Source organism: Lepisma saccharinum, chromosome 15 (genome assembly GCF_977018435.1).
Source record: "Lepisma saccharinum chromosome 15, izLepSacc3.1, whole genome shotgun sequence".
In the NCBI taxonomy this organism is placed as follows: domain Eukaryota; kingdom Metazoa; phylum Arthropoda; class Insecta; order Zygentoma; family Lepismatidae; genus Lepisma; species Lepisma saccharinum.
Window position 1 is genome coordinate 53,647,757 of NC_139243.1, and position 25,814 is coordinate 53,673,570.

At 37.2% G+C, this 25,814-nt stretch overlaps 1 protein-coding gene across 1 annotated transcript in view; it reads left to right on the forward strand.

Moving 5' to 3' along the window:
* LOC145999482 (ubiquitin-conjugating enzyme E2 Z-like) overlaps positions 1-24,642 on the forward strand; it is a 36,899-nt gene extending 12,257 nt beyond the window's left edge. The window contains exons 2-5 of the mRNA XM_083136447.1: positions 927-1,187; positions 10,489-10,600; positions 17,940-18,149; positions 23,835-24,642. Coding sequence (XP_082992573.1) covers positions 927-1,187; positions 10,489-10,600; positions 17,940-18,149; positions 23,835-23,996 — 745 coding nt within the window. The 3' untranslated portion in view covers positions 23,997-24,642. The remainder of the gene's footprint in view (positions 1-926; positions 1,188-10,488; positions 10,601-17,939; positions 18,150-23,834) is intronic.
* The last annotated feature ends 1,172 nt before the right edge of the window (positions 24,643-25,814 follow it).

Genomic DNA, 25,814 nt, shown 5'->3' on the forward strand with positions numbered 1-25,814 from the left:
AAGGCCCATGTTTGAGTCCTGATTGAGTGGATTTTTTGACTGAAATTTCTACATAATAAAATTTCGTGTGAATTGTTCCATCATATTTCTAATTTAATAAATGAAGATCCCACAGAAAGTCATTCCACTCCTTGTAGATAACAAAATGAATTAATCTTGAAATTATTATTGTTTTTCAATGCATTAAAGCATACATTTTTATGAAGACATATAATTTACATACTTCACCAAGAAAAATTGTTAGCATCTGTATGTCATATATCTCAGGTTATAATATCATGATCATTTTTTAATAATTTGTTAGCAAATGCCACTAAGTACTCCATAATTCTGTATGAAATCAGTTCTTAGTGACCATTTTAATCTGATTGCATGTCTAAAACCTTGCATTTTTATGTGTGTCATGCACATAATACTAATTTATTTTTATTGAGTCAAAATAACACAGCATAATGTTCCTCAAATCCTTATAGACGTCTCTGTATTGTTTGTTATTCAGTCATTCTGTGTCAAACCATACAGAAAAGCTCAAGAATGTAACCTGCCATCTCAGATTTCTTCGAATTTGCTACATTTGATTTAGGAGATATTGTGGTGTAAAGTTTTCTAAAACATTCATCTGATAAAAAAATTAGAATTGGAATGATGTATTAATTATTTCAAAGTGGAATTGGTGCTCACTCAGTGGCTAGAATTTGCTGCAAATTTGCATTTTTCTTAAATAAGCTAAGTTGCTTGGAAACATGCCATTTTGAACCACTGAAGGCTAAAGACAAATTTTTCAAATATTTACGAGTTTGTTTTAAACTAGTTTAAACCGTGAGCCCCAAATTGAAAATGTGGGTAGCTATATTTTATGAAAGTTACTGTTTTTTCTTTTTTTTTTTTGCTGATTATGATTGTTAACACAAAAAAATCTTTTCCAGGGATATGATGTCCATATACAATGAGCCACCTCCAGGAATGTTCATAGTTCCCGATGAGCAGGACATGACAGTCATCCATGCCCTCATCACAGGTCCATTTGACACTCCGTACGAGGGAGGCTTCTTTTATTTCCTCATCCGGTGTCCGCCAGATTACCCTATTCGTCCACCAAGGGTTAAACTCATGACGACAGGAGCTGGCACCGTGAGGTTCAATCCCAATTTGTACAAGTGCGGGAAGGTTTGCCTTAGTATCTTGGGGTAAGTGTTAGAAAAATGTGTTGTGTTTTGTAAGCTAATTACGACGATGAACATGCTTCATGAAATGTTATAACTCAATTGTCATGCTCAGGTCACGATTTAAACCCACATCTTTGCCTTGTGATGAGGTTATTTGATTTGAATCATGGGATTAAAAAAAAACAGTAATTTAAATCACTTTAAAACTAAACAAATTATGTAGAGAATAATGTATTCAAGTAATTCATAGATATCAGAATAACTTTTTGGTGAATACATTAATCTCGTAATCATGTAATGGTATTTATTAGGCTCTTGACATCTTCAAAGGGAACAAAATATGCACTGATGAGGTGATATTCCTCCTCTGTGGCCGTGCAGTCTAAGGCACTGTACTTTGGACTCCGACCGACTGCAGGGCGGCATGGGTTCGAGTCCGTCTGGGTTTTCAGCCTGTGTATAGGACCAGCGGCAACCCACCATCGTGAGTATTTTGGGGAGCTACGAGTGAGTTGCGTAACCCCATCTTGGAAATCTCCTATAACAGCTGACCCCACGGCACCCCATTGCCAGTTGAAGATCTTCACACCTCTAGGTAGGATTGTGGGAGGGAGACTGGCAGTCGGGAGATAGGCCAAGGCCCTTTGAGTGCTGTCGAGCCATGGGTGGTTGTTTGTTGATGGGGTGAAGCTCATATGAAAGAAAAATGTAAACTGTAATCACACTAAATTTCCGTTGCTTTACAACTGTAATTTACATAGGCAAAGATAGAAAACTATTTTATGTAGAATAATGTACAAAATACTATCATATTAAATTGTAAATAGTGTCATTATCATTAAGCTCTAAATAAACATGGTAGTTGATAATATTTTGCAAAGTATCATTAAAAATATCAAGACTGTTTCGGACTTAGAGGAAATTGCCATCGCCATGAAACTTGAGATGAGGCGGATGGTATTTGATGCCTCCCACATGTGGGAAATCGTCTCCCACATCATTGGCAGTGTATTGTGGATGCTCTTGGGGATTATTGTGAGGGTTCATTGGGTGATTTGTTGTTTGTATAACAAAACCTTTGGGGGGGGGGGGGGGGGGGCAGGCACTTCCCTACTAACTTCTGGTACACATAACCTGCCTTGTTCATACAGTGTTCAATTCCATAAAGTGTCTTCCATTTGTATATTTCGAATTTTTATGCCTGTCCTGCATTCTCGCGAAAAAGGATAGTTGTCATGACTTGTGGCAAAGCCCTCGTAAATGTAAATCATGATTTTTAACCATCCTGTTTAGTGACGAGGCTATAAGCAGGTTTTTCACTGCAACCTCCAGGCTTTATCATGTACGTGTAGGATCTACTAAATTCAATATCAGCTAATTTCTTCTTCTTTCCTGTTAACCATTACTTCTAGTGCATCTTTCAGCAAAAAAAGATGGAAAGCATGGAAATTTTGTTTTGGTAATATGTTATGGTTGTACTGGCATCATTCTTCTTTTGTTGGCCGATGCATGACCTTTTTACTTCAGAGGGCACCATCATACTGTTGTGTTGAAGACAGGAAGAGTTGAGAAGTGTGTGTTCTGCCGTCATGGAGAACAGAGGTGTGTTGCAATCGTGGACAAAGGATGAATTGAGAGTTGTTGTTTGCTACGAATGGGTGGGACTTCCGGTACATCATGCGATGGACAAATAAATGTTGAGCCAAAGTCTCTTCATCTGTACACAGGACGTCAATTTTACAAACAGGGTTTCTTGAAACTTCAGAAGCAGTGTGACAAGTGCCTGAATGTCGCTGGGCACTATGTGGAAAAATAGCGTAATGATGCTTCTTTCTGCAAATGTCATGTTCTGTCTCCACAATAAAACTCTGCAGATGGCAGACTAGGGAGACCCTTGTTGCAACAGTGAAAAAAAATTGTAATGGCATATTTAATATTCTGTTTTAGTGATAAAGAACAAAAACATATATGCTCGTTATTTTATTATTATTTTTTTAAAAAAAGAAAAGATCGTAGAAATTTCCATAAGAGAACTCAAAATAGTCCTCCTCGATGGTGCAGTGGTAACATCATCACCTTGCAATCAAGGGGTCCTGAGCTCGATACCCAGTGGAGGCACATAGTGGTACGGATCCCACTTTAAACTGTATGTCCAGTCCCGATTAGCCTTTCTGTGCATAAAGTGGACTTGAAATATTTAAAAATTATATTTCATAGACCTTATAAAATGGGCTATAACTCCTCAACTGCTGCTTTTTGATGATATGTTTTACTTTTACATGTAATAATGAGAACAAATGAACACTTTGACAACGTACAGCTGTTGACCATCCAGGGGAAAATGCTGGATTTTCAAAATTTCCCGAAAATTATGACTTTCGAAAATGTTGTGTAATTTTTTTTTCTTCAGAATTGGGGAATGGGCATTACATATAATCAAAGTGGTATTTTGTCATGCACAGGGCCGACTCTAGAAACAAAATTCTGGAAATTGTTTCCGATACCTGGTGACACTGTCGTTTTCATGCATTGTTATTACCCCCCCCCCCCCCCCGAAGAAGTATACATATTTTCAATTACACTTTATATAGTCCATTGTGGTAGCAACAGGGGTATGCCAATTACCAATTTCTTTGTTAAATTTCAATTTTGTTTGTCTTCTTCCTTGAACCATCCTTATTTGAAGGCACAATGTACACATTTCTCCTCCACTAAAAGTTCTGTCATTTTGAAAATAAAAGTATTTCATCTCTCTACAACAATAATTTCACGAGCTACAATTTTTTTGCACATCCCAACAAGTTTGAAATGTCTTGTCTGGAGAGGCTCTCAGATCACACAAGGTTCTGTCTGCTAAAGGTTAATTTTAAATAGGAGAGTCATTCAAATGAAAACCTTAATACATTTTTGTTTCTTCTCTAGTAGATTTCTGTATGTAGGGTTGCACAACTTTGCTGCATTTTAGCACATACCTATTACTGATCTACATTTATATTCAATTTTGAGTTCCTGCTTACATACCTTAAGAATAATAAGTCTTGTGGATCCACTTGCAGTCGCTTATGAGCCATTGCGAAGGCTTTTCCACCCACCTGGCTGTGAACTGAGGCCATTGTTGAACTTTCTCCTCCATTAGTAGAGGCCAACACATATATCTTTGCCGCGGTGCATATCCCAATTTTTGTTTCGTCTCCATCTCTCTTAGCATCACGTGTTCTACCCTGCTCGCCATTGTTGCCAATTGTCATTCCATTCCTGGACACACTCGCGCAAACATCATTGAAAACAATTGAATTGCGCTCCAGCTTGCGGTTCACACCGTTCAATAGGGATGTTAATGTGGCAATCTATAGTGGAACCACAAGGAAAGAAACCTGCGCAGACCCCATCGCGCTGGCGGGTGTGGGAAAAAGACAGGAGGAAGGAGCCTTCAGAGCGGCCAACGTCAGTGTTGCCAGACCTATTGATTTCTCGGTAGAATTCCATAATAAACTATTGCTATGGAACCTCCAACGGCCAGCTTAAAAACACGTTTCCTGCTCATCTTACTTGAACATTGAGGGGAGATGTGGAGTGGAACTTCACTCAGCCGTGAAAAGTGCTGTTTGAACTGTGAAATTATGTCAAACGCTACTCACGGGCCTCCCCGATGCCGCAGTGGTATCGTCGTCGCCTTGTAATCAAGGGGTCCCGGGTTCGATACCCGGTGGAGGCACAAGTGGTTCGGATCCCACTTTAAACTGTAGGTCCAGTCCCGATTAGCCTTACTGTGCATAAAGTGGACTTAAAACACCAAATCAAAATCAAATCAAACGCTACTCAATTGTGCTAGGACATTATTTTATTATTTATTATAAGTGGGAGCCTCCCCAATGGTGCAGTGGTAGCGTCATTGCCTTGTAATCGAGGGGTCCCGGGTTCGATAACTGGTGGAGGCACAAGTGGTTCGGATCCCACTTTAAACTGTAGGTCCAGTCCCGATTAGCCTTACTGTGCATAAAGTGGACTTAAAACAGCAACTCAAACCAAACGACATTATTTTATTACTTTTACTACATTACTATTTTTAGATGGCTGTATTTTATCCCACCCCAAAACTCTATTTCTATTTTAGTTATTTTACGTCGCTTTTGTGCTTCTACGGGTAAGTACGACAATATGGATGAATGAAAAACTGATGAAATGGATGAAGTGACACAGACACAGTGAAAAACGCCCTTGCCTTACTAGGTACAAACACTGACTTCGTACCGTGGGCAAATTATGTTATACATGCATGTGTTTGTGGGTGTGTGTGTGTATTTCTAGCAGATGGGGAGGATGGGTGGCACCCTAGCATAAGCGTTGCTATCTTGAATTATTGAGGAACACATGCTGTCTAATTCACCAAATATATTTCACATACGTAATGCATTTTCTCATTATGGTGCAGAACGCGTGCCCACCCCTATCGATAGCTGTACACCGAACACCAGCAGAAGACAAATTGATTTGTTATTGTTAGCATTTGACTTGAAAGATTGTGGAAAATCGCCGACAACGAAAGGCAGCACGTTAGCTTCATCTGTGAACACAACTTTCTACCATTTCCTGTCATAAAAATTCTTCGCGATAATAGATGCATCGCAAACCCCTTGTGTCGGTGCTGAGAAAGGGCAAATTTGAGGGTGTTTTCCATGCACCCTCTAACCGGAAAATGCAGAAGAGATGAAAGATGTTGGTCGGTTCCCTCGGGCGGTTTACTTTCTTTTGTTTGAAACATGTCCACTCCTGAAATGGAGATCTTCGGTTTATTTTCGCCCTCATACGCGTGCGCAGACACACTGATTAGGGGAGCAAAAGCTTTGATAAATGTTCAGTCGGTAAAGAAATAACTCATTCCATCTCACTGTTTTATTGTATTGGTGGGTACCAAACGGGCATAAATAGTGTCAGGTACCATCGAAAATTCCCTTAGTGTAATTTTAGGCGCGTATATGTGTGTGTGTGTGTATAATGTGTATATATATATTAAATGCAGCAACATAGAGGCAGCATAAATAACGAATAAAGCATGTGAGTGTTAATAACAAGAAATTTGCTAGAGAACGAAGCGGCATAGTTCAATTACAATTAGTTGCTTGGAACTTTCATGGGCTTGAAAATACTTAGTTTTCTATCCTTAATATACTATTCCATACTTAAATATTTAATTTTCTACAAAATTATATAACCTCATGGACGTCCAGAAGGAAGTGCAAGGATGGTCGCCAGCCCCTCCCCTTCTGGAAAATGAATGTTGACACAAAAGTACCCATTATTTCAGACGTATGAGTTGATTTTAGTCACAGTAATTTACATCCATTATTATAATAGGGATGTAGGAACGTGATAATTTCAAACTCAAGTGGTGTTTTCTGAGAGGTCAACATTATTATGGGGTAATATGCCTCGTTCACCCGCCTGATAAATATACATTGTTTCCCCCTCACTGGAAGAAATCTGTGAACGTCCCCCCCCCCCCCCCAGTGCGCACGCCTATGCCGCCCCCAAGAATGTCCTTCATCCGCTACTATTAGATCATCGGATTTTGTAGCAGATCAAGGTTTCCCAAGGAACAATCTCCCGAATTTTTCAAATCTGACCTGGCAACACTGCCCCGAAAACCGATAACGGCAGGGAAGTTGCGCGAACGCTTTGGATGGAAGGTTTTTTTCCTTGTGGTCGAGCTATAGCATGATGTAGTGGTTGATTCTTTTGTGCGGTGCATGTTCATTGGCTAGCTAGTAACTAGTGTTGCCAACTAAATATGAAGCACTATTTCTGTCACGGAAGGAGAGACAAAGTGACGGTGAGTTTTGTTAGATTCGAAGCACCATATTTTTATTTCAAGTATTTGACTGCATCCAGTATTATTGTTCATATTTCATCACTTGAGAATTGCTCAAAATAAAAATTAGTGGATGTATGAGTATTTCAACTCTCGGCTCCGGCACGTGTTCTTGTAGGAATTATATGAAGGAAGTAGTTACTTTTGCTGCTTAATGCGATGTATGTTTTTTTTTTATATATATATATATATATAAATTGGCATGCTTTGATGGGTGACAAGTTCATAACAAAAGAAAAAGCCTCGCGGCTTATCGTTTGGTGGCAATATATGTACTTCTTATTCTGGTTATTGTTGCGGAAGCCGGCATCGTTTGTAAGTGTACAACAAAGGCAGCCGACTGTCGGTTGTCACAGAGAGGCAATAATGCTGCTTAAGGAGGAGTGTTTGTGGTCCAATTGTCGCAGTCTAACACATTCGCAAGTTACACTGTTCTACAAATGTTCACTTTTTTCTGTTACAGAAAGGAAAGTAGCTGATTCTTACTGAAATTGACCTCCTGAACACGAATATGCACTTCATTTTCTAAGATTGGGTCTTAATTTCAAGTTACAGCATAATTCATGCCATAAGCAATGCATTGGGGCTTATTTTCAAGATAAGCATAATTCACGTTACATAACAATTAATCATAATCAATGTAGGCATAACTTAATAAATATATTAAGAGTGCCCGCAAAAAGAGGCCAGGGGGCCACTTGCTCCCCCCCCCCCCTGCCGATATCTGGGAAGAATTAATACAATTCAAATTTTGAAATTAAAAGTGTGAAAACATAGATTAGACATGCCGTGAAACACAGGTGCAAATTAACTTAATGCTGGTGATGCTTTATGATAATTCTCTTAACTGGGGGAAAGCATAACTCTGTTTCCTCCACTTTAATCACTTCCGTAATCAGCATCCTCATATTAGTAAAGATTGAGTACTCTCATTCCTGTAACAAAACGTGTAGAACAGTGGTATTAGTTCTCAAACCAGTGGTAGTGTGAGTCGTGTATCACATGTCGTTGCAGTTCCAGTATCAGTGTGGACGGGCTTATTGGGAGTGAATAGTTAAAATGCCACCAGGTCCATTAATGCAATGGAAAAATAATAAATTGTTTAATTTTATTTGAAATCACTATGAAGAAGAAGTCTTCTTTGCATCATTTTGGTAATTTTACGCATGTGTTAGTCCACATTTTAGTCCATATTTAGCGAAGTTAGTCCATATGTACATATAAAGCCACTTGTTAGAACATATTAATCCCAGTCCTCGTTATAATGCATGGCGTTTAAAACTCAACGTTAGAGATCTGAGTTCTCTAATTTCTACGAACAGCTGTGTCTCGGCACACTGTAGCGATTTTTCTATCGAACAGATTAGCAACACTGGTTCTCGTGATATGCTGCGCCAGTCGCGGCAGAGATATATGTGTTGGCCTATAAACTTGCTGGTGGGGTAAGCATGCACAGGGATATTGAATTTTCATTTACTGAGAAATTTCTGTACGTTTTAGACTGACAGAGGGCAAGGAACCACTCTTCTTCACTGGTGCACGTGTGTATAGGAGGCGCCATCTTTAAAATAGCAAAAATGGTGTTTTGAAGCTCACTTTATTAGTGTTGCAGCCTTGAGGTTGTTTTGTAAATAATAGTTGATACCTAGAGGTATGCATTTTTAGTTTTTGACGAAAACACAAAATGTGAAATAACATATTGCAATGTTCATTTTTCATGTTTCTGAAAGGTGTTCGGTTCATTTTCCTACTTTGTTTTGTCACGAAATGATGCGAACTGAACTGCAAAATGCGAAATAGACACTTATACACAAAATTTAGAGTTTATTTACCAACGCAACACTTTCTGAAGTTTGAATTATCCTGTGATTTATACAAATCACGGAAAATTGATTAATTCTGATGTAAATATTTGAGAAGCAAAAATAGACTGCTTTATGCTGGGATAAACTTAATACCCTGGTAACTACCAGGTGGTTATAATTAAAGTGACGGTGCCCAGAGTGGTACAGCACGGGCTGTAATGAGAGTAGCAGTCTGAAACTTCGTAGATATGCTAATGAAGCAATGCGCTCGCGAATTATGCAAAAAAAAATTAGTTCCAATTCTCGCCACCAGGGTAAAAAAGCAGCCAAAGCGTGGAATTTTCTGTAACTCTGACGTCAAAGTCGGTGACATTGCCTAACCATTGTGTGAGCTCCCTGGTTGTGGTTGGTGACGCTTGTTGCTTTTTCCTTTAGTAATGTTCATGTAATCCGAATAGTGAAATTGTAGCGATATTTTATTACAAAGTGTATTGTTTTCTGCGATTTATACTGTTTTTCCTGTAACTATACAAAGTTTTGACTGCTTACAATGCCATTTTTACCCTGGTGGCGAGAATTGGAACTTTTTTTTTTTTTTTTTTGCATAATTCGCGAGCGCATTGCTTCATTAGCCTATCTATGAAGTTTCAGACTACTACCCTCATTACAGCCCGTGCTGTACCACTCTGAACACCGTCACTTTAATTATAACCACCTGGTACATAAATGTGCTATTAGAAGTGATATGTTTATTTTGTATAATAAGTAAAAAAGGTAAAAAAAAAAAAAGGTAAAGTGTTCCCCTGTGCTTAGCACCACGCCATGAAGGCGTATAGGGGGTGTAGGGGTAACGCCCCACACTTTCTTGATCCGGTCGTGAGTGGGGGTGATGTGATCAGCACCACGCCCCTGACCGCCTTTACCCCCCAGGGTTTCCCCCAGGTACCCATGTTATTCGACGCTGGGTGTGCGCCGGGGCCGCTTCCAACGTTAGAAAAGTTCCCGGATTTGAACCGGCCGGGGATCGAACCCGGGACCTTGAGCATGGTAGTCAGATGCGTTACCGACTGAGCCACCGCTATGCAGTTTTTAAATCAAATTTAGCAATATATTCACAATTTTAAATTCACAATTTTAAAACCAAAATGTCAAATTATACACAACTTTTGAACGGATTTTTCACCGCTATAGTACCAAAATTTTATTTTATTTACCGCTTTTAAACTCAAAATTGACTCTGTTTTTGTATCGAAATGTTGCTTTTTTATTTACCAAAAATATATGCCTCTATTGATACCTCATGTAAATTTGAGCTGTATACAGTCTGTCGTACAATTTTTATTGCACTTTTAAGGTTTTCATTTGAATGACCCTCATATCTCTACATTCACTGATATCTTGATTGCTGGTTGTAACGTGTTACTTTTTTCTCACACACTGAAATAAAAGTTCTGACGTCAAGTAATAAGAGTGCTTGTAGCATGTAAATGTTGTCATCTGTTGAGTCATAAAATTGGAGGCATTACTTTTTATTCTTCACGCATACATTGTTTAGAAAGCAGTGTTATATTTGTTATTAGTGACACCAGCTTTAAATGTTTTCTTCTAGCAAGGAAACAGAATGATTATTGGTTTTGTTTTCTTGTAGGACATGGACTGGCCCATCCTGGAGTCCTGCGCAGAGCTTGTCAAGTGTGCTAATTTCTATTCAGAGTTTGCTAAATGAAAAGCCATATCACAATGAGCCCGGATTTGAGAGGGTGAGTCATACATTTGGTTTGCTTTTTTTTTTAATGGAAATGACAACTGTAGAGTTTAACACTTTTATAACTTTTCTATATCTTTTCAAGATATTTTTATTGCTTATGTGTATGGTCGTATTGATAATAATAGCATGTAAAGTTCCTCCGAAGTGAAAATAGTTTTAGGTAGTAACATATTACCTTTTTTCTTCTTAGATATCTTATCTTTTGCACTCTCCATATCAAGGATTGGGTCAAGCCCATAAAACCCAAGAAATCTATTTTTAAACAATTTAAAACGTGAAACACTCCTCTTCAGATAAAGTGGAACATACTTCAACTGTTCAACCCTGTATAGAGTGCCACTTTATATGAAGAGGAATGTACATAGAGATTTTATTAAATTTTTAAACTCGTATTTATATCTGCAGTAATTTTGTATACCATCAATACTCAGTGCTTTCATATTTTCACTCTAAAAATATGCTGTAAACTGAATTATACTAAGTTAAAGATTATGAAATAATCTGGAGTTGTTTTTGGATGTACCTGGGGGGAAAAAAGTCTGGGAATTTGAGTGGGGAAAAAGTGAGTCGCCACTTTGATAACAAAGTTTGTTAAATTATTTAAAGTTGACTTTCTGCATAAATTAGGACTGAGCCTTCCAATTAGTGCAATATACAAATTGCGCTAAAGCCAGTCTCACACAGTGGTTAAGTAGTAGGTCCTCACTTCCCTACCCACCTCCGATTCGAAACTACCATAAGATTTTTTATGTCTTCAGTTTGCGAAAGGGGTCTCACACGATCCTTAAAATCGCATCTTTAAAAATGGCGACTGCACAAACACGGTATATCACTTCGCAAGTTTAGATGCTAATAGATGCTGAAGATTTGGGATAATAATGTTTTCTCTTAAAAGAATAAGAGAATAACAATTTCACTGTTGAAAAATGTAGCACGTGTAACCTATGGCAGTGAATGTGAGTATATAACATACGTTATTTCAAGTTGATATACCACTTTACGGACACACTAGCATAAAGTTGCATTACCCATATATTACGAAAGAAGTTGTATATTCTAATGAAACCCTTCTCGTACGGTTTTGAAATATATACCCCAATACGAACTAGTCAATTAAATAATAAATTACATAAACTTCACAACATTTGAAGTGCGAGAATTGTGGTGTTTACATTAAGTTACCATATTATATTTATATTTCATTGACACTTCTTTGCTCCTAAAATACTTATTGTGAAATTTACTTTGAAGTCCATGAAGAACTAATTGCAATTCATAACTTATATATCATTACAACACCAGCAGAGTAATTTACTGCGGTGCTACACACAGCACAGTCTATTTGTTACAGACAACAAAACAGAGAGTACATACATACGTATGTGGCTGTTCAGTGTTTACTGTTTACTTCAAAATAGTATTCGCGTTGGTTGTGAAAGTAAAATAACAGTCACAGAATAACAGTGTCACAATAGGAAATTTAGACATATGAACTATTTATTTAAAACAATAATAATTAGTAGACTCTTCAATCAACAAATAAAAGATTCGCCCCAATCATTTATATAGCTGTATTGGTCCAATCTTTTTCTTCTTTAAGCTGCCTTGAATAAACAGTCGAACATTTATTGCCTTTCTTCTTCTTCTTCTACTTCCTACTTCAGCTGGCCAGTGTGCTCCTCAATTTGATTGGTAGTTGTATGGTATTAACAATGGATTTAGAGATAATTCTGTTGGGAACTGAATAAGAGAAAGCTCTCACACGATAAGTAACGAAGCTAGAAGTCGATGGCGAAGTGAGGACGTAACTAACTGGTGTGTGAGGCTGGCTTAATAAGGAATTTAATTTTGTATTTTTGTTATTTGAAGGGCTCGGGTGTAATACATAACATAAAAGTTATTAGAAGCTATACTGTAGATAATTTTTTTTCGTGTTGTGTTTACCAATTTCAGAAGCTACACCGAGTCCAATGCAAATTGTATGACATGGCAATTTCACTCGAAAATTGAAGGATGGCACATTTTACTTTGTAACCTGAGCCCTTCATTTAGTGTTATTTTTCTGCTACTTTCGGCTAATCATGACAATGAGGATGAGTGATGATTAGATGATGATGGTGAAGGGACGAATACCAACAATGCCCATGCCAGAATTTGTGAATCCTTGAAAAAGGCAATATGTAGTGAATATTGAAGCGAGGCACGCTGGTGTGGATAACAATGCATGCTGAACTATTGCAACTTAAATGTCAATACAATCTTATATAGGGGTGCCACTTGCATCAAACCTGTGCTGTGCAATCTAAGATTGTAAAAAAAATAGTTATGCTGCTTTCAAATCAAAGTCCAGTGCAGTTATGATTTGAGATGGGAATTCAAGATTATAAAAGTGGAATCAGTTTAGATTTGCTCATGTGAGTCTCATACTTCCAAGAACATGCCAGAAAATCCCATTGTGAATTTGCTCTAATTTTGAAATATCAAATTGGATTTTTTCATTTGTTCACAAAAGTGCTTGTTACATGCAAACTTATTTCTCCTAGAAGGGTGCACTTTTTTTTAAAGTTAGTTCTTCTTGGAAGTGAACTTTCATTTAAATGTTATAATTAATATTTTTTAAATTCTTTATTAAGGCCCAACGTGGTTTGAAAAATCCTTCTTTCAGTTTTTCATGGACGATTTGTGAATATTTTGGCAAATTACTCTTAGTTCTTACAGATAATAATTGTACAAATGAAAGTTATAATAGATCATAAGAAATACTAGAGAAATTGTGCGTTTAGTTAGAATATAAAGGTTATACTCTATCTCAGGAAACTCTGGAGCAAGGCTACATAAAAAGGGAAGAAAGTGGGTGGGGTGAAGCTGCTGAAAAGGCAGTCCCTATCCCCCTCCAAGCAATCCCGTTCCCTCACACATGTTCATTGTTCAAGCCTCTCAAATCACTACTTGTGTAGAGACTTGCTTTCGTTCGCTCGCTCCAGTGATGCCCCGAGACGGAGTATAGTAGACACACTGTAAATACTGTCACAACTCTTGGTGGTGTCTGCACACTGCTGGTCAAGGCCAGCAGCTTCCCGAGGTAATCAGTAACACATGGGTCATTGTAAGTTGATCTGCAGAAATTAGCTTTCACGGTGGACTGGGGCAATTATGAAAATTGTGTACTTATGATTGCATTATATAAGGTACAGAAGCAAGTGTGCCGTAGTTGGATGCTTCAAGTATTGCTTGATGGCACATGAATCCTTGGAATCTCTCATTTGGTTACTAACTAACTAACTCTCTAGCCTTCTTAAACCCGAAGGTTCATGGCTGCAGCAACACAGGCCTTCCATCTTTCCCTATCTTGAGCAAGATCTATATACTCTTTTCAGTCCCTACCGATTTCCCTTAGGTCCATCTGAACGTTGTCCCTCCATCTTCGTCTTGGCCTTCCTACGGGTCTCTTACCATCAGGTTTCCCAACAAGAATCTGTAAACTCCTCTTTCCTCTCCCATTCGTGCCACATGGCCTGCCCACCTAAGTCTTCTTGATTTAATTATTCTAATAATATCTGGACATGAATACAAATTATGTAGTTCTAAATTATGTAACCTTCTCCACTCACCTCTCTCCTCATCCCTTTTAGGTCCAAAGATTTTCCTAAGGATCTTATTTTCAAATACTCTCAATTTATGTTCCTCTTTCAATGTAAGGGACCAAGTTTCACATCCATATAATACTACAGGCAAAATTACTGTTTTGTATATTTTAACTTTTAGTTTCTTAGATATTAAACGAGAAGACAAAAGTTTATGAAGAGAGAAGTAACATGCATTTCCTGAATTAAGCCTACTTTTTATTTCCTCCTTAATATAATTTTCATTTGTTAATATTACTCCTAAGTATTTGAATTTGGAAACTGGTTCAAACGAGTTGTTATCAATAATTAGATTTTGATTATTACCTAACACTTGGTTTCGGCCTGTAAGCATATATTTAGTTTTGTCTTTGTTAACTTCCAAACCTATCTCTTTAGCAGTTTTGAAAAATATTTTAGCATTATTCTTAATTGTATTTATATCATCCCCTAATAAGTCTACATCATCTGCATATGCTAACAACTGAGTCATACCATTTAATTTTAGTCCTTCTTTACTTTCATTTACCTTCCTAACAGCATATTCTAAGGCAAAATTAAAGAGCAATGGAGATAATGCATCTCCTTGTTTTAACCCATCATGAATTGTAAATTTGTCAGACATATTAATACCCACACGAGTTTTACTTTCTGTTTCACTGGTGCATATTTTTATCATACTAACAAGCTTCTTAGGTATTCCAAACTCTACTAATATATTATATAATTTATCTCTTTTGACCGAATCATATGCTTTTTTGAAATCAATGAATAGCTGATGGACATTTTGATTATATTCCCACTTTTTTTCAAGTGTCTGTCTGATGTGAAAAATTTGATCTGTAGTTGATCTGTTACGTTTAAATCCACATTGATAATTACCTATAATTTCATTGGCATATGGGGTTAGTCTTGTTAAAAGAATGTTAGATAATAGTTTGTATGTTGTTGAGAGTAGAGAAATTCCACGGTAATTATTGCAGTTCATTTTATCACCTTTTTTAAACACAGGAACAATTATGGATTCTTTCCACTGTTGAGGGATTTCTTCTTTATTCCATATTAAAGAAATTGATTTATGAATTTGACATATTAATGAATTTCCACCATATTTAATTAACTCAGCTGGTATTAAATCAATGCCAGGTGCTTTGTTATTCTTTAGCCTTTTAATAGCATCTTTAACTTCCGTCAAGTTAGGTTCTGGAACTAAAGGTTCTGCTGTGTGTACTTCATTTACTTCTGATTTATCTCCTACATGGACATATATTTCATTTGGTTACCTTGTACGTAACTCTTAAGAACTATTTAGATATATGTTGGTTGGTTATTTGGATTTGTGTAACATTGACAAGTTCAGGTTTTGTTGCTTTTATGATATAATGTTCTGGATGGCACTCTAGATTGATCATATTCAAATCAGCTGCATTCTAGCCAATTTGCACCCTGTTCTCTTACATCGGCCATCACAAAAAACGAGGTGCGAGCGAAACTGCTTTTACGAAGAAAATCACCATGACCAGAGACAACGTTCCCCAGTGAAGCCACTGAGTGTACTGAACTCAAATTGAGTTGCTCGACGCTTGCCTAATGGGAAAAATTCTTACTATGGATGCTCTGCCCAGCGCAGCGCTATTCCGTTTTTTTTTTTTTCGTACCCCCTCGTATATTTGTGCAAAATATTCGCTGCCTACATTGAATGAATGCCCACAGTGATCTCATATAATCACATAGTATCCTGAGGTTTTGCACATTTTCTTGTTAATTAAAGTGTGTGTGAGTCCTTAACACTGCTTATTGGCTATAAGTGATAGATTCAAACAGGGGTGACTTTCTTTAAGCACTGAAATGTCAACCTCCTTTCCACTTAATTCATCCTGGACTACATTTTGCAGACTATAGCAAGGCTCTGGTATCTGTACTCAACCAGTAAATCCTGTGTGGGGGTCTGATGGTGTCCTGTTCATTTGTGTTTGATTCTCCCTTCATCCATTTCATCTTATCACCATTCATCCTCATCTTCACGATTAGGCAAAGTGACAGAAAATCAGTAAATTTCATTGACAAGATCAAAGTGAAATCAATCAATCGTAGGTTCGAACTGGAGTACTATCCCATTGTAGAGTTGCTCACAGATATAATGCATGATAGGTGAACTGCTCACAATTATTTTCATTCGAATTTTCTATTACGTTTTGTGTTTTAAAGGAGCTTTAAGACAGAATGGATAAGTGACAGGTGTTATTTGGATTCCAACCCTCAGTAATAACCTTTTGAACCAAAGCTGCATGTGTTGCTTCTCGCTCAGGCTGAGCTGTTTACTAAATGCTTTGATTGATTGATTGATTTGGTGTTTTTAGTCCACTTTATGCACGTGAGGCTAATCAGGACTAGACCTACAGATTAAAGTGGGATCCGAACCACTATGTGCCTCAACTGGGTATCAAACCTGGGACTCCTTGATTACAAGGCAATGACGTTACCACTGCATCATCGGAGAGACCCACTCAATGCTTTGAATTGTGTCACATAGTGCTACTTACCTATTGCTTTTTTTATTTTAAAAAGTATTCCAAATACAGCACTAGCCATTTCACATGAAAATGTACTAACAATAGAAAATAACAACAAAGTATAACAATGTGTAAGTTCTGCACCGTGGCCATGCTTTCGGCTCCGGCTACGGGACGCATGTGGGTTTGGGTCTCCTGGGGGAAGCTAACAACTTTTTTTTCCTGAGATTCCGGCCTGTGTATGGGACCGGTGACCACCCACCATCGTGAGGCAATTGCGGAGCTACGAATGAGTAGCGTAACCGGGCCTTGGAAACCTACAATGACGACTTGGAGTTTGCCATGCTGATCACATGTCATGCCGTAACTGTTTAGATGATCTCCCACCTCTGCAGGTGGAAGTGAGGCCAGCAGTCAGTAGACAGGCCCTGGCCATAATGGGCTGTTGAACCACTGGTTATAACAACATGCAATTACATGCCATAAAATGGAATATATTTTTACACAACAGCCTTCTCAACTGTGCTTGGTTTAAAAAAATGCTTATTTGGTTAGCTAAATTATTGTCTTGACTGGGTAGTATGTGGAACAGGGAATACTGGATGAGGCATAGCATTGGCCTCTGAGAAGGAAAATGTTGAGTGCTACTTGTTGTGCGAGGATGGCACCAGAATGTGAATTTCCTGAAGAAGGCGGTCACTTCTGATGTTGCCATTGACTATTTTATAGAGGAATATTTGGTTTGCCAGTATGTGTGTATTGTGAAGGTTATGGATATTAACAATTTGAGAAGGATAAGCTTTTGCAAGTGTTTTGTGGATGGAATTCGGTGACGAGGAAGAATTTTAGAATGGAATTTAGTCTCTCTAAGTTTGTGGGACATACCATGGACCAGATTGGAGAGCAGTATTCAATTCAGTGTGAAAGATTCCTAAGGCATGGAATTATACAGATGCTTGTTCGAGGTCTGTTTCTTTGAGACTTTTGTTTCAGTTCTTGATCCTTACACTGCATGAAATAAGCTGAATGAATATGGTTATACATTTTATATATATATATTATATGCATTTTATATTTCTGTGGTAACCTCTATTAAGATTTACTTGACTAGAATGTTGAAAATGTCCAGTACCGTAACAGAGCTATTCTTTCTGATCAATTTACTCATTGGATAAAATTTTCTTTCATTTTGTAGGAACGGTATCCAGGCGACAGCAGCAGGTATAATGATATAATACAGCATGAGACGATTCGTGTGGCTGTGTGTGGAATGCTGGAGAATGAATCCTGCCTATCAATTCCTCAGGCCCTGCATGAAGTCATGGAGAAGACATTTTCTGAATACTACGAGTACTATGAGAGTACGATCAAGAAGAAACAGCTTCTTCATGAGCAACCAATGTTGGTAGGTATTAAAAATGGAAGTTTGCAAAATTCAGACTGGAAATTGGCATTGTTCATTTGTAATTATAAAAAAGTGGAAAGCTTGTTATTTTTATTAACACGTTAACTAGTTTTACACCCGGGGCCTCATAAAGCGTAATTAACTCACGTGTCACTTTATCTTGGGAGCCTTGTGGTGCACCTGCAACTCATGCTATCGTGCTAAACATATATGTTACTTGAAGACTGGCTCGTGGACAAACTTTTACACGTGGTTCATGCTACTCGCTGGGAATTCCTTGAATTCCAGGAATTATACGTGAATTTTTAGCTCCAAGAATTCTGCATGAATTTTCCTCCGTTGACGTGAAAAGTTGCAACTTTTATTAATCTAAATCCAATTGAGTTTATACATATTTATAAATGCCCTCAGGGAAGTATTTCAAGTTTAGCTTTTATATTTATCAAGGAAGAAAAAGAAAGCTTCATGGAAAATAAAACAGAATTCTGTAAATTCGTTTACTTTGTTAGTGTCCTTTGCAGAACAAGCTCTCTGACAGATGGAAGAATATTTCAAGATAAGATATCTTTAATTTGATTAGTAAATTTGAGTTTGAAATTCTTACATAATTAACACTTTTTCATAGACTAGTATATCCCTTAACATTTGTTACTTGTGTTTGTAGATGTATTTCGAGTCTGAAATATTTTAAACATATGTACCATTTAGTTGAATTGAATTAGAATTTTTGTATATATATATGGAATTCCACAGATCCTTTATATTGTTTTAAAGGGTATGTGGGTGGGTGGTGAGAGGTGGTAATATGTAATGGTGAATGCTTGTACCCTTGAATTTTTGGAAAGTTCACCTTGAAAACCGAACTATACTTCAATTTTATCATGGTCCTAGAGTGGCCACCCTGAATTGCAAGTTTCTCAGATTGTTTCATATTGATACAGTAGAGTCTCGTTTATCTGACATACCACCAGAAAAAAAAAAATCTTCAATCCGCAACAAGAACTGTAAGTTGCGAGCGTGAGCATAGTCTATTTTTACTTTCCCCCGACTCTACCACTTGGCGCACCCGCCTACACTATGACTCATGTGTTGTAAAACATGATTACTGTATGAGGTTCGTAATGTGAAAATTATAACATTAGTTTGACGTTTAATAGGCTTTTTCTTAACACCTCCCTATTATCCGACATTTTCGCTTATCCTACGTTATGTCGGATAAGCGAGACTCTACTGTACTAGTACTGGCATCATTGGGACAATGTGATTCATATTTCAATAATCATCATCCTTCGTTGTTTCCTTCCTCTGGCTGGGTCGGCAAAGAAGTCAAGCCTCTCAGTTTTTTTTCCTCTCTTTCCAGGGTGTTCCAATCTTGTCCTCTTCTAACACTCTCCACTATCTACTCTTTCCACAGACATCTTGCTCTCCCCCTTGGCCTTATTCCCACTCCTTGTGCATTGTAAGCTCTTACTGGCAGTCTTGCTGCATCCATCCTCTTCATGTGTCCGAACCATCTCCTCTGTGCCTGTTCTACCCTGTCCTAAAGCTTCACCACCCCCACTGTCTGTCGGATCTCCTCAATCCTTATTCGATCCATTCTAGTCTTCCCCACTATACTCCTTAAAAATTTCATCTCCACTGCCTGCATCTTTCTCTTGCCTCTGTGTCATTGTCCAAGTCCCTGCTCCGTACGTAATTATTGGCACATTGTATATATATTCTGTTATATATTATCTTCTTGTATTTCATAGGTACATCCCTGTTCCATATTAATTTTCGGACGCTTTATTATAGTCCATCATCTATTTGTCCTCTTCTGTTTACCTCCTCATCTATTCTGCCACTTCTCTCAATTATGCTTCCTAGATATTTGAAGTACCCTCAACTACCATCATTATTCTTGGATTCATTTATGGCTCTGTTTCGTGTTGTTATTAGCACCTTGTTCTTTTCTGCAGTGAATTTCATTCCTGCTCTTCTGATGTCCTCCGTCCAACTATCAAGCTGTCTCTGTACTTCTTCCCTGTTTCCCCATATTACTAAGTCATCAGCAAGAAACAGGGCTTTCATCTCCTTCTCTCCTATCTTCTTCCCCGCACCTTCGTTAATTGCATCCATTGTAATTATGCAGAGCAGTGGGGAAAGAGCACTTCCCTGTTTTAGTCCCATTACTTGTACGGAACCACTCCGTTCTTCCCACTGGTGTCTTCGCACAACTCTGGTTGGCCTTGTATGTGCTCTGAACTCTACACACTATCTCTTCCTGGATTCCTTCTGTCTTAGAGCCTTCCAAATCTTTGTTCTGTCCATGCTATGGTATGTCTTTTCTATATCTAGGAATGCCATAATCAAATCATTTCCATACCCGTAGTGCCTTTCCTGTAATTGCCTTATGGTGAATGTCAGATCTACTGTTGGTCTGCCTCTTCAAAATCCATACTGTTCTCCTCTCATGTTCAACTCTGTTACTTCCCTTATTCTTTTCTCTAATATTTTGTCTAATATAATCACTAGTACTGACTTACCTTGTAGCCAGAAAACTAAAAAACTTAATGCATGAAACCAATTAAAATCTCGGCACGGAGGTTTCAACCCTTTCAGAGAGTGATGATCAGGGAGGTAACGTACACATTGGGAGAGAAATCATTGAGCTTGGAGTTGTTTCTTAATTCCTTTCAGTTTCCTGGCTAGAAGGTAAGTCATATTTTACACCAGTACTGATGTATTGGGATCATAAAATATCAGTTGGAATACAGGGTAATTCAAAATGAATGGTTCAACTTTACACAGTTGTTATAATGTTACTATTTATGATAGAAAATCAGACAAGGCATCAATATGAAGAAGAACTCCAGAAGTTTTACTCACATTATAAAGATTCAACATGGGAACCACGTGTAACGTGGAAAAGGACCAAACAATAATAAAGTACTTACTTGCTATGCACGAGACAGCAAGTTGTTGTCAACGGTTTCGAAGTCACTAACAATTCACAGTTGTAACTTTGGAACATCTTTCGGAAGGGTGAAACATATGCATTAATACCGAAACACATGCGGAAATGTCTTTGCAACATTTTGACTGAATCAGTTCTCGATAGCTCCAACACACAATATGCTTTCTACTGGTCATTAGCCATTTTGCGACACTGGCGATCCTGGTGGAACATCGACTAAGCAGAATAAGTCCGCTAAGTGGGAATAAAACTTCCTATTGATGCTTTGTCGGATTTTCTATCATCAATAGTAATGTCATAATAATTGTGTTAAGTTGTACAATTCTGTTCACAAAAAGTGGCACACTCGTTTGAGTTGACGTCCAGCTTCGTAGGTGATCGTGTCTGGCAGTACAGCCGAAGTAAGTGTTCGGAAAGCAGCAGTGTTGCTTACTATCAAACATTTTAACCACATGTAAGGAATTTTGTGTCTCATAGACTCAAAGAAAAGGGCTAACGGAAAGATTGCAGCATAAATATTAATTAACTGGACTGTCCACGTCTACAATGAAAGTAATGTAAATGCGAAGAATGTGTGAAAAATATATTTAAAAATTCGCATTTTTGACATTCATAAAGAAGTGTATATTACAATGCTTTAGAATGCAAGGGGCCTGGGTTCGAATTTGGCCTGAGCCATACAGCGTGGGAAATTTGAAATCCCTCCTTCCTTCTCAAAATATAGCCAAAATCAAATTAAACTTTACTAATTTGCACTGACATACCTAAAACATGCATCTCCGAACATTATTTGAGCCAGAGTAAGCTCCAAAAGTTGAAAACACTCCATGTGACACATTTGTCATATCCGGCGTTATATAGTTAATTGGGGAGAGTGGAAAACAAATTAAATACAAAACTCATAAGGTGGAATGATTTAAATTAGGTGATTTATTTTTGAAATCACACATTTATATCACTTTAAAGAAATAATTCATAGAATAATATATATAATGAATTTGTAACATGAATGGGAGAGGAAAGAAGAATTTACAGGATTCTTGTTGGGAAAACCTGATGGTAAAAGGCATGTAGGAAGGCCAAGACGAAGATGGAGGAATAACGTTGAGATGAGCCTAAAGGAAATCGGTAAAGATGGAAAAGATTGGATTGATATTGCTGAGGATAGGGACAGATGGAAGGCTTGTGTTGCTCAGCCATAAACCTTCAGGTTTAAGAGTGCTAGGGAGTTGGTTAATTAGGAATTTGTAGGTCAAAACAACTTTTTGGTGAAAGTACATTAATCTCATAATCATTGAATGGTGTTTGTTAGGCTCTAAGAAGACAAACAAAATATATGAACTGATGGAGAGAAGCTAAAATGAAAGGAAATGAATGTGTCAACTGAAAATACACTTAAGTTTCTCTTGATTTAAAATTCAATAATTCTTGTAGGCAAAAATAAAAAATATTCTGTGGGGAATAATATATAAATTACTAATCATGTCAAACCATAAATAGTGTCATTTTCATTAAGCTGAAGTACATGACAGCTGATATTTTGCAAACTATTATATAAAAATGCCAAAATATTTCAAGTTAGAATTAATTACAAAGGAAAATCCATTGGAAATATGTGATTCGAATCCACTGGATTTGCTGTAAAATACTCATCATTTCTCATTAGATAGTAGTGACAAAATCCACTTTCCCCATCTGAATTTTATGGTGCTGGGTGTAAGGAAAAATCTTTTCACTGGTCGACATGGATTTGGATGTCTCACAGGAGACTGTTGTTTTTGAATAATTTCAGCATGCTGATTCTAAAAATAAAATATGTAGTTCCATTATTTCCCCAATAGATGACTCTGCAGATGGTGGTAAAATATTGATTTTCTACAATACAAATGCTTCAATTTTGAAATATAAATGATATAGGATTGTAAACATTTAATCCACCTTCATGTGACACACTGGCATAAACATTGTGTGGACTTATTTTTACACATTTTCGGAATCCCCATAAAAATTTCCTTCACAAAATGTAAAAATACTCAATGTTACAATATGATGGTTTGATTAAACTTTGACGTGGGGAAATATCGTGACATGATGGGAAGAAATGGATGCCGTTTCCGTGATCAGCATTGAAAATACTTCCAAAATCACTTATTGATTTGGAAATTTCCCTTGCATAAATGTATTTTCCGCCTTGTAATCAAGGGGTCCCGGGTTCGATACCCAGTGGAGGCACAAGTGGTTCGGATCCCACTTTAAACTGTAGGTCCAGTCCCGATTAGCCTTACTGTGCATAAAAGTGGACTTAAAACACCAAATCAACCAACCATAAATGTATTTTGTTGCAATAAACATAATGTAATGGCGAATATGAGAATTTCGATTGTGAAAATGTGAAAAATCCTGACGTGATGGAAAAAAAATGGATATCATTTCAGTTATCAGGATTCAAAATGCTTTCAGAATCACTTATTGATTTGGAAACCAAAATTTTCCTTGCATAAATTTATTTTGTTGCGTTGTATAGTAAATATAATGGGGAATGTGGGAATTTTGATTGTGAAATTGTGAAAATCCTGACGTAATGGGAAAATATGGATGTCATTTTCGTGATGAGTATTCAAAATATTTCCAGAATCACATATTGGTTTCAAAGCATCAGAATTTTTTTCTTTCTTTTTTTTTTTCCAAAATGTTGACCAGTATTATCATTTGTCTTTGTTTCCCAACAGGACCCTTTTGGAGAGAAAAGGGGCTGCTTCCAATACAAGAACCTTCTGACCCGAATCCAGGGACTGAAGAAGAAGCTTGAAGACAAAGCTAAGCAGGCGGAACAGAAGACGTCGGAATGCTCGAGCGAAAACTCTGATCTCGAAGACGAAGACATGAGCTGATTGGCAACCGCACTCTCCAGAGTCACATAAATAATGCCAGTGCCATCAATATTTTGTTTTTATTTCGAACAGAACTGTTTTGTTTTTCATCCTTCAGCAGGATAAAGAAGATCTATCATTGTGTAGCGTGTAAATTCACTGGCCATTGCACGGGAGCATGCACCCGTGAAACAGGAGATACTACAGTGCATTTTAGTGGAACGTGATTTTAGTGATATGTTGTTTTAAGTGTCCTTTTCTTTTTGGAAACAAATTGTTAAAGCTTGTAGAATGATTTCTCTAGTGCAGAGGATGCTATTGAAAGGTAGCTTTTGAACTTGCATTTGTATTATATGTACAATTTTGTTTATTATGTAATATTTGTAAACTACATATTTAGTATATAGTCAGAGATGTAAAAATAATACTTGCATGGCCTTTGTGGGCCATTCTTTACTTTCTCCCCTGTGTAATAGTACTTTAAAACAGTATTTGTTTTCAACTTTACGTTAAGCAATGTGAATTTTATTTTTAAAAATTAATGTTGTTTCTTTCTTATCTTCATTCCAGATAATACTAAAAAAAAATATTAAGATGAACATTATTGTGAGTTTTTCCCCAATGTATTTCATTACCTGTAAACTCCGAGAAAAATAAATTAATGGCAAAAATAGATTTACTAGCTTTGTTATTTAGCTGCAATGTACATAATCATTTACCACTGAAATGTTCTGGTTCCAGTCCTGACCTGAGCATAGATGTTCTCTGTGAGTGTATATTCATTAATTTAATGTAATTATCATTGTTGCAATTAGCCAAACTTGGCAGAAAAGTGATGTTATAAAGGGAAAATAGGAACCAAAAGTAAAATTGAAGTTATATTATATTTGCATAAAACATTGGCATATACTGAGTCCAATATCTGGGCTATCTCTCGTGCTCCTAGGCTATGAATAGAAATAAATTTACCAACTCCTAAGAAATCAGGTTGCCAACTCCTAAGAAATCAGGTTGCCAACTCCTAAGAAATCAGGTTGCCAACTCCTAAGAAATCAGTTTGCCAACTCCTAAGAAATCAGGTTGCCAACTCCTAAGAAATCAGGTTGCCAACTCCTAAGAAATCAGGTTGCCAACTCCTAAGAAATCAGGTTGCCAACTCCTAAGAAATCAGGTTGCCAACTCCTAAGAAATCAGGTTACCAACTCCTAAGAAATCAGGTTACCAACTCCTAAGAAATCAGGTTACCAACTCCTAAGAAATCAGGTTACCAACTCCTAAGAAATCAGGTTACCAACTCCTAAGAAATCAGGTTACCAACTCAGAAGAAATCAGGTTGCCAACCCATAGGAAATCAGGTTACCAACTCGTAAGAAACCCCAGAATCAGCATCTCACTGATATGAATAATATTGTCTACAGTTTGTGATCGATTTTTCTCCTGTATTTTATTCTCTACATTGAAGGCTTCGCAGATAGCCTAGAATATACGCTCCTGGCATAAAATAATTTTGAATCAATAATTCAGTGGCAAATTCAGAAATTTTGACCTGGTTGACTGCAACAATTATTATTGTACATATTTATTATATGAAGGTCTCAGGTGTAAAACATGGTAAGTAACATTTTTTTAATTTTTGAGTAACAAAGTGAAATGTGCCATCCTTCAATTTTCGAGTGAAATTGCCAGGTCATACAATTTGCATTGGACTCAGTGAAGCTTTCTGAAATTAGTAAACAGAACACGAAAACAATTTATCTACGGTATAGCTTCTAATAATTTTTATTCTTCTTGAACTCGGAAATGACCAAAATGTCACTTATCATGTTTTCCACCCGAGCC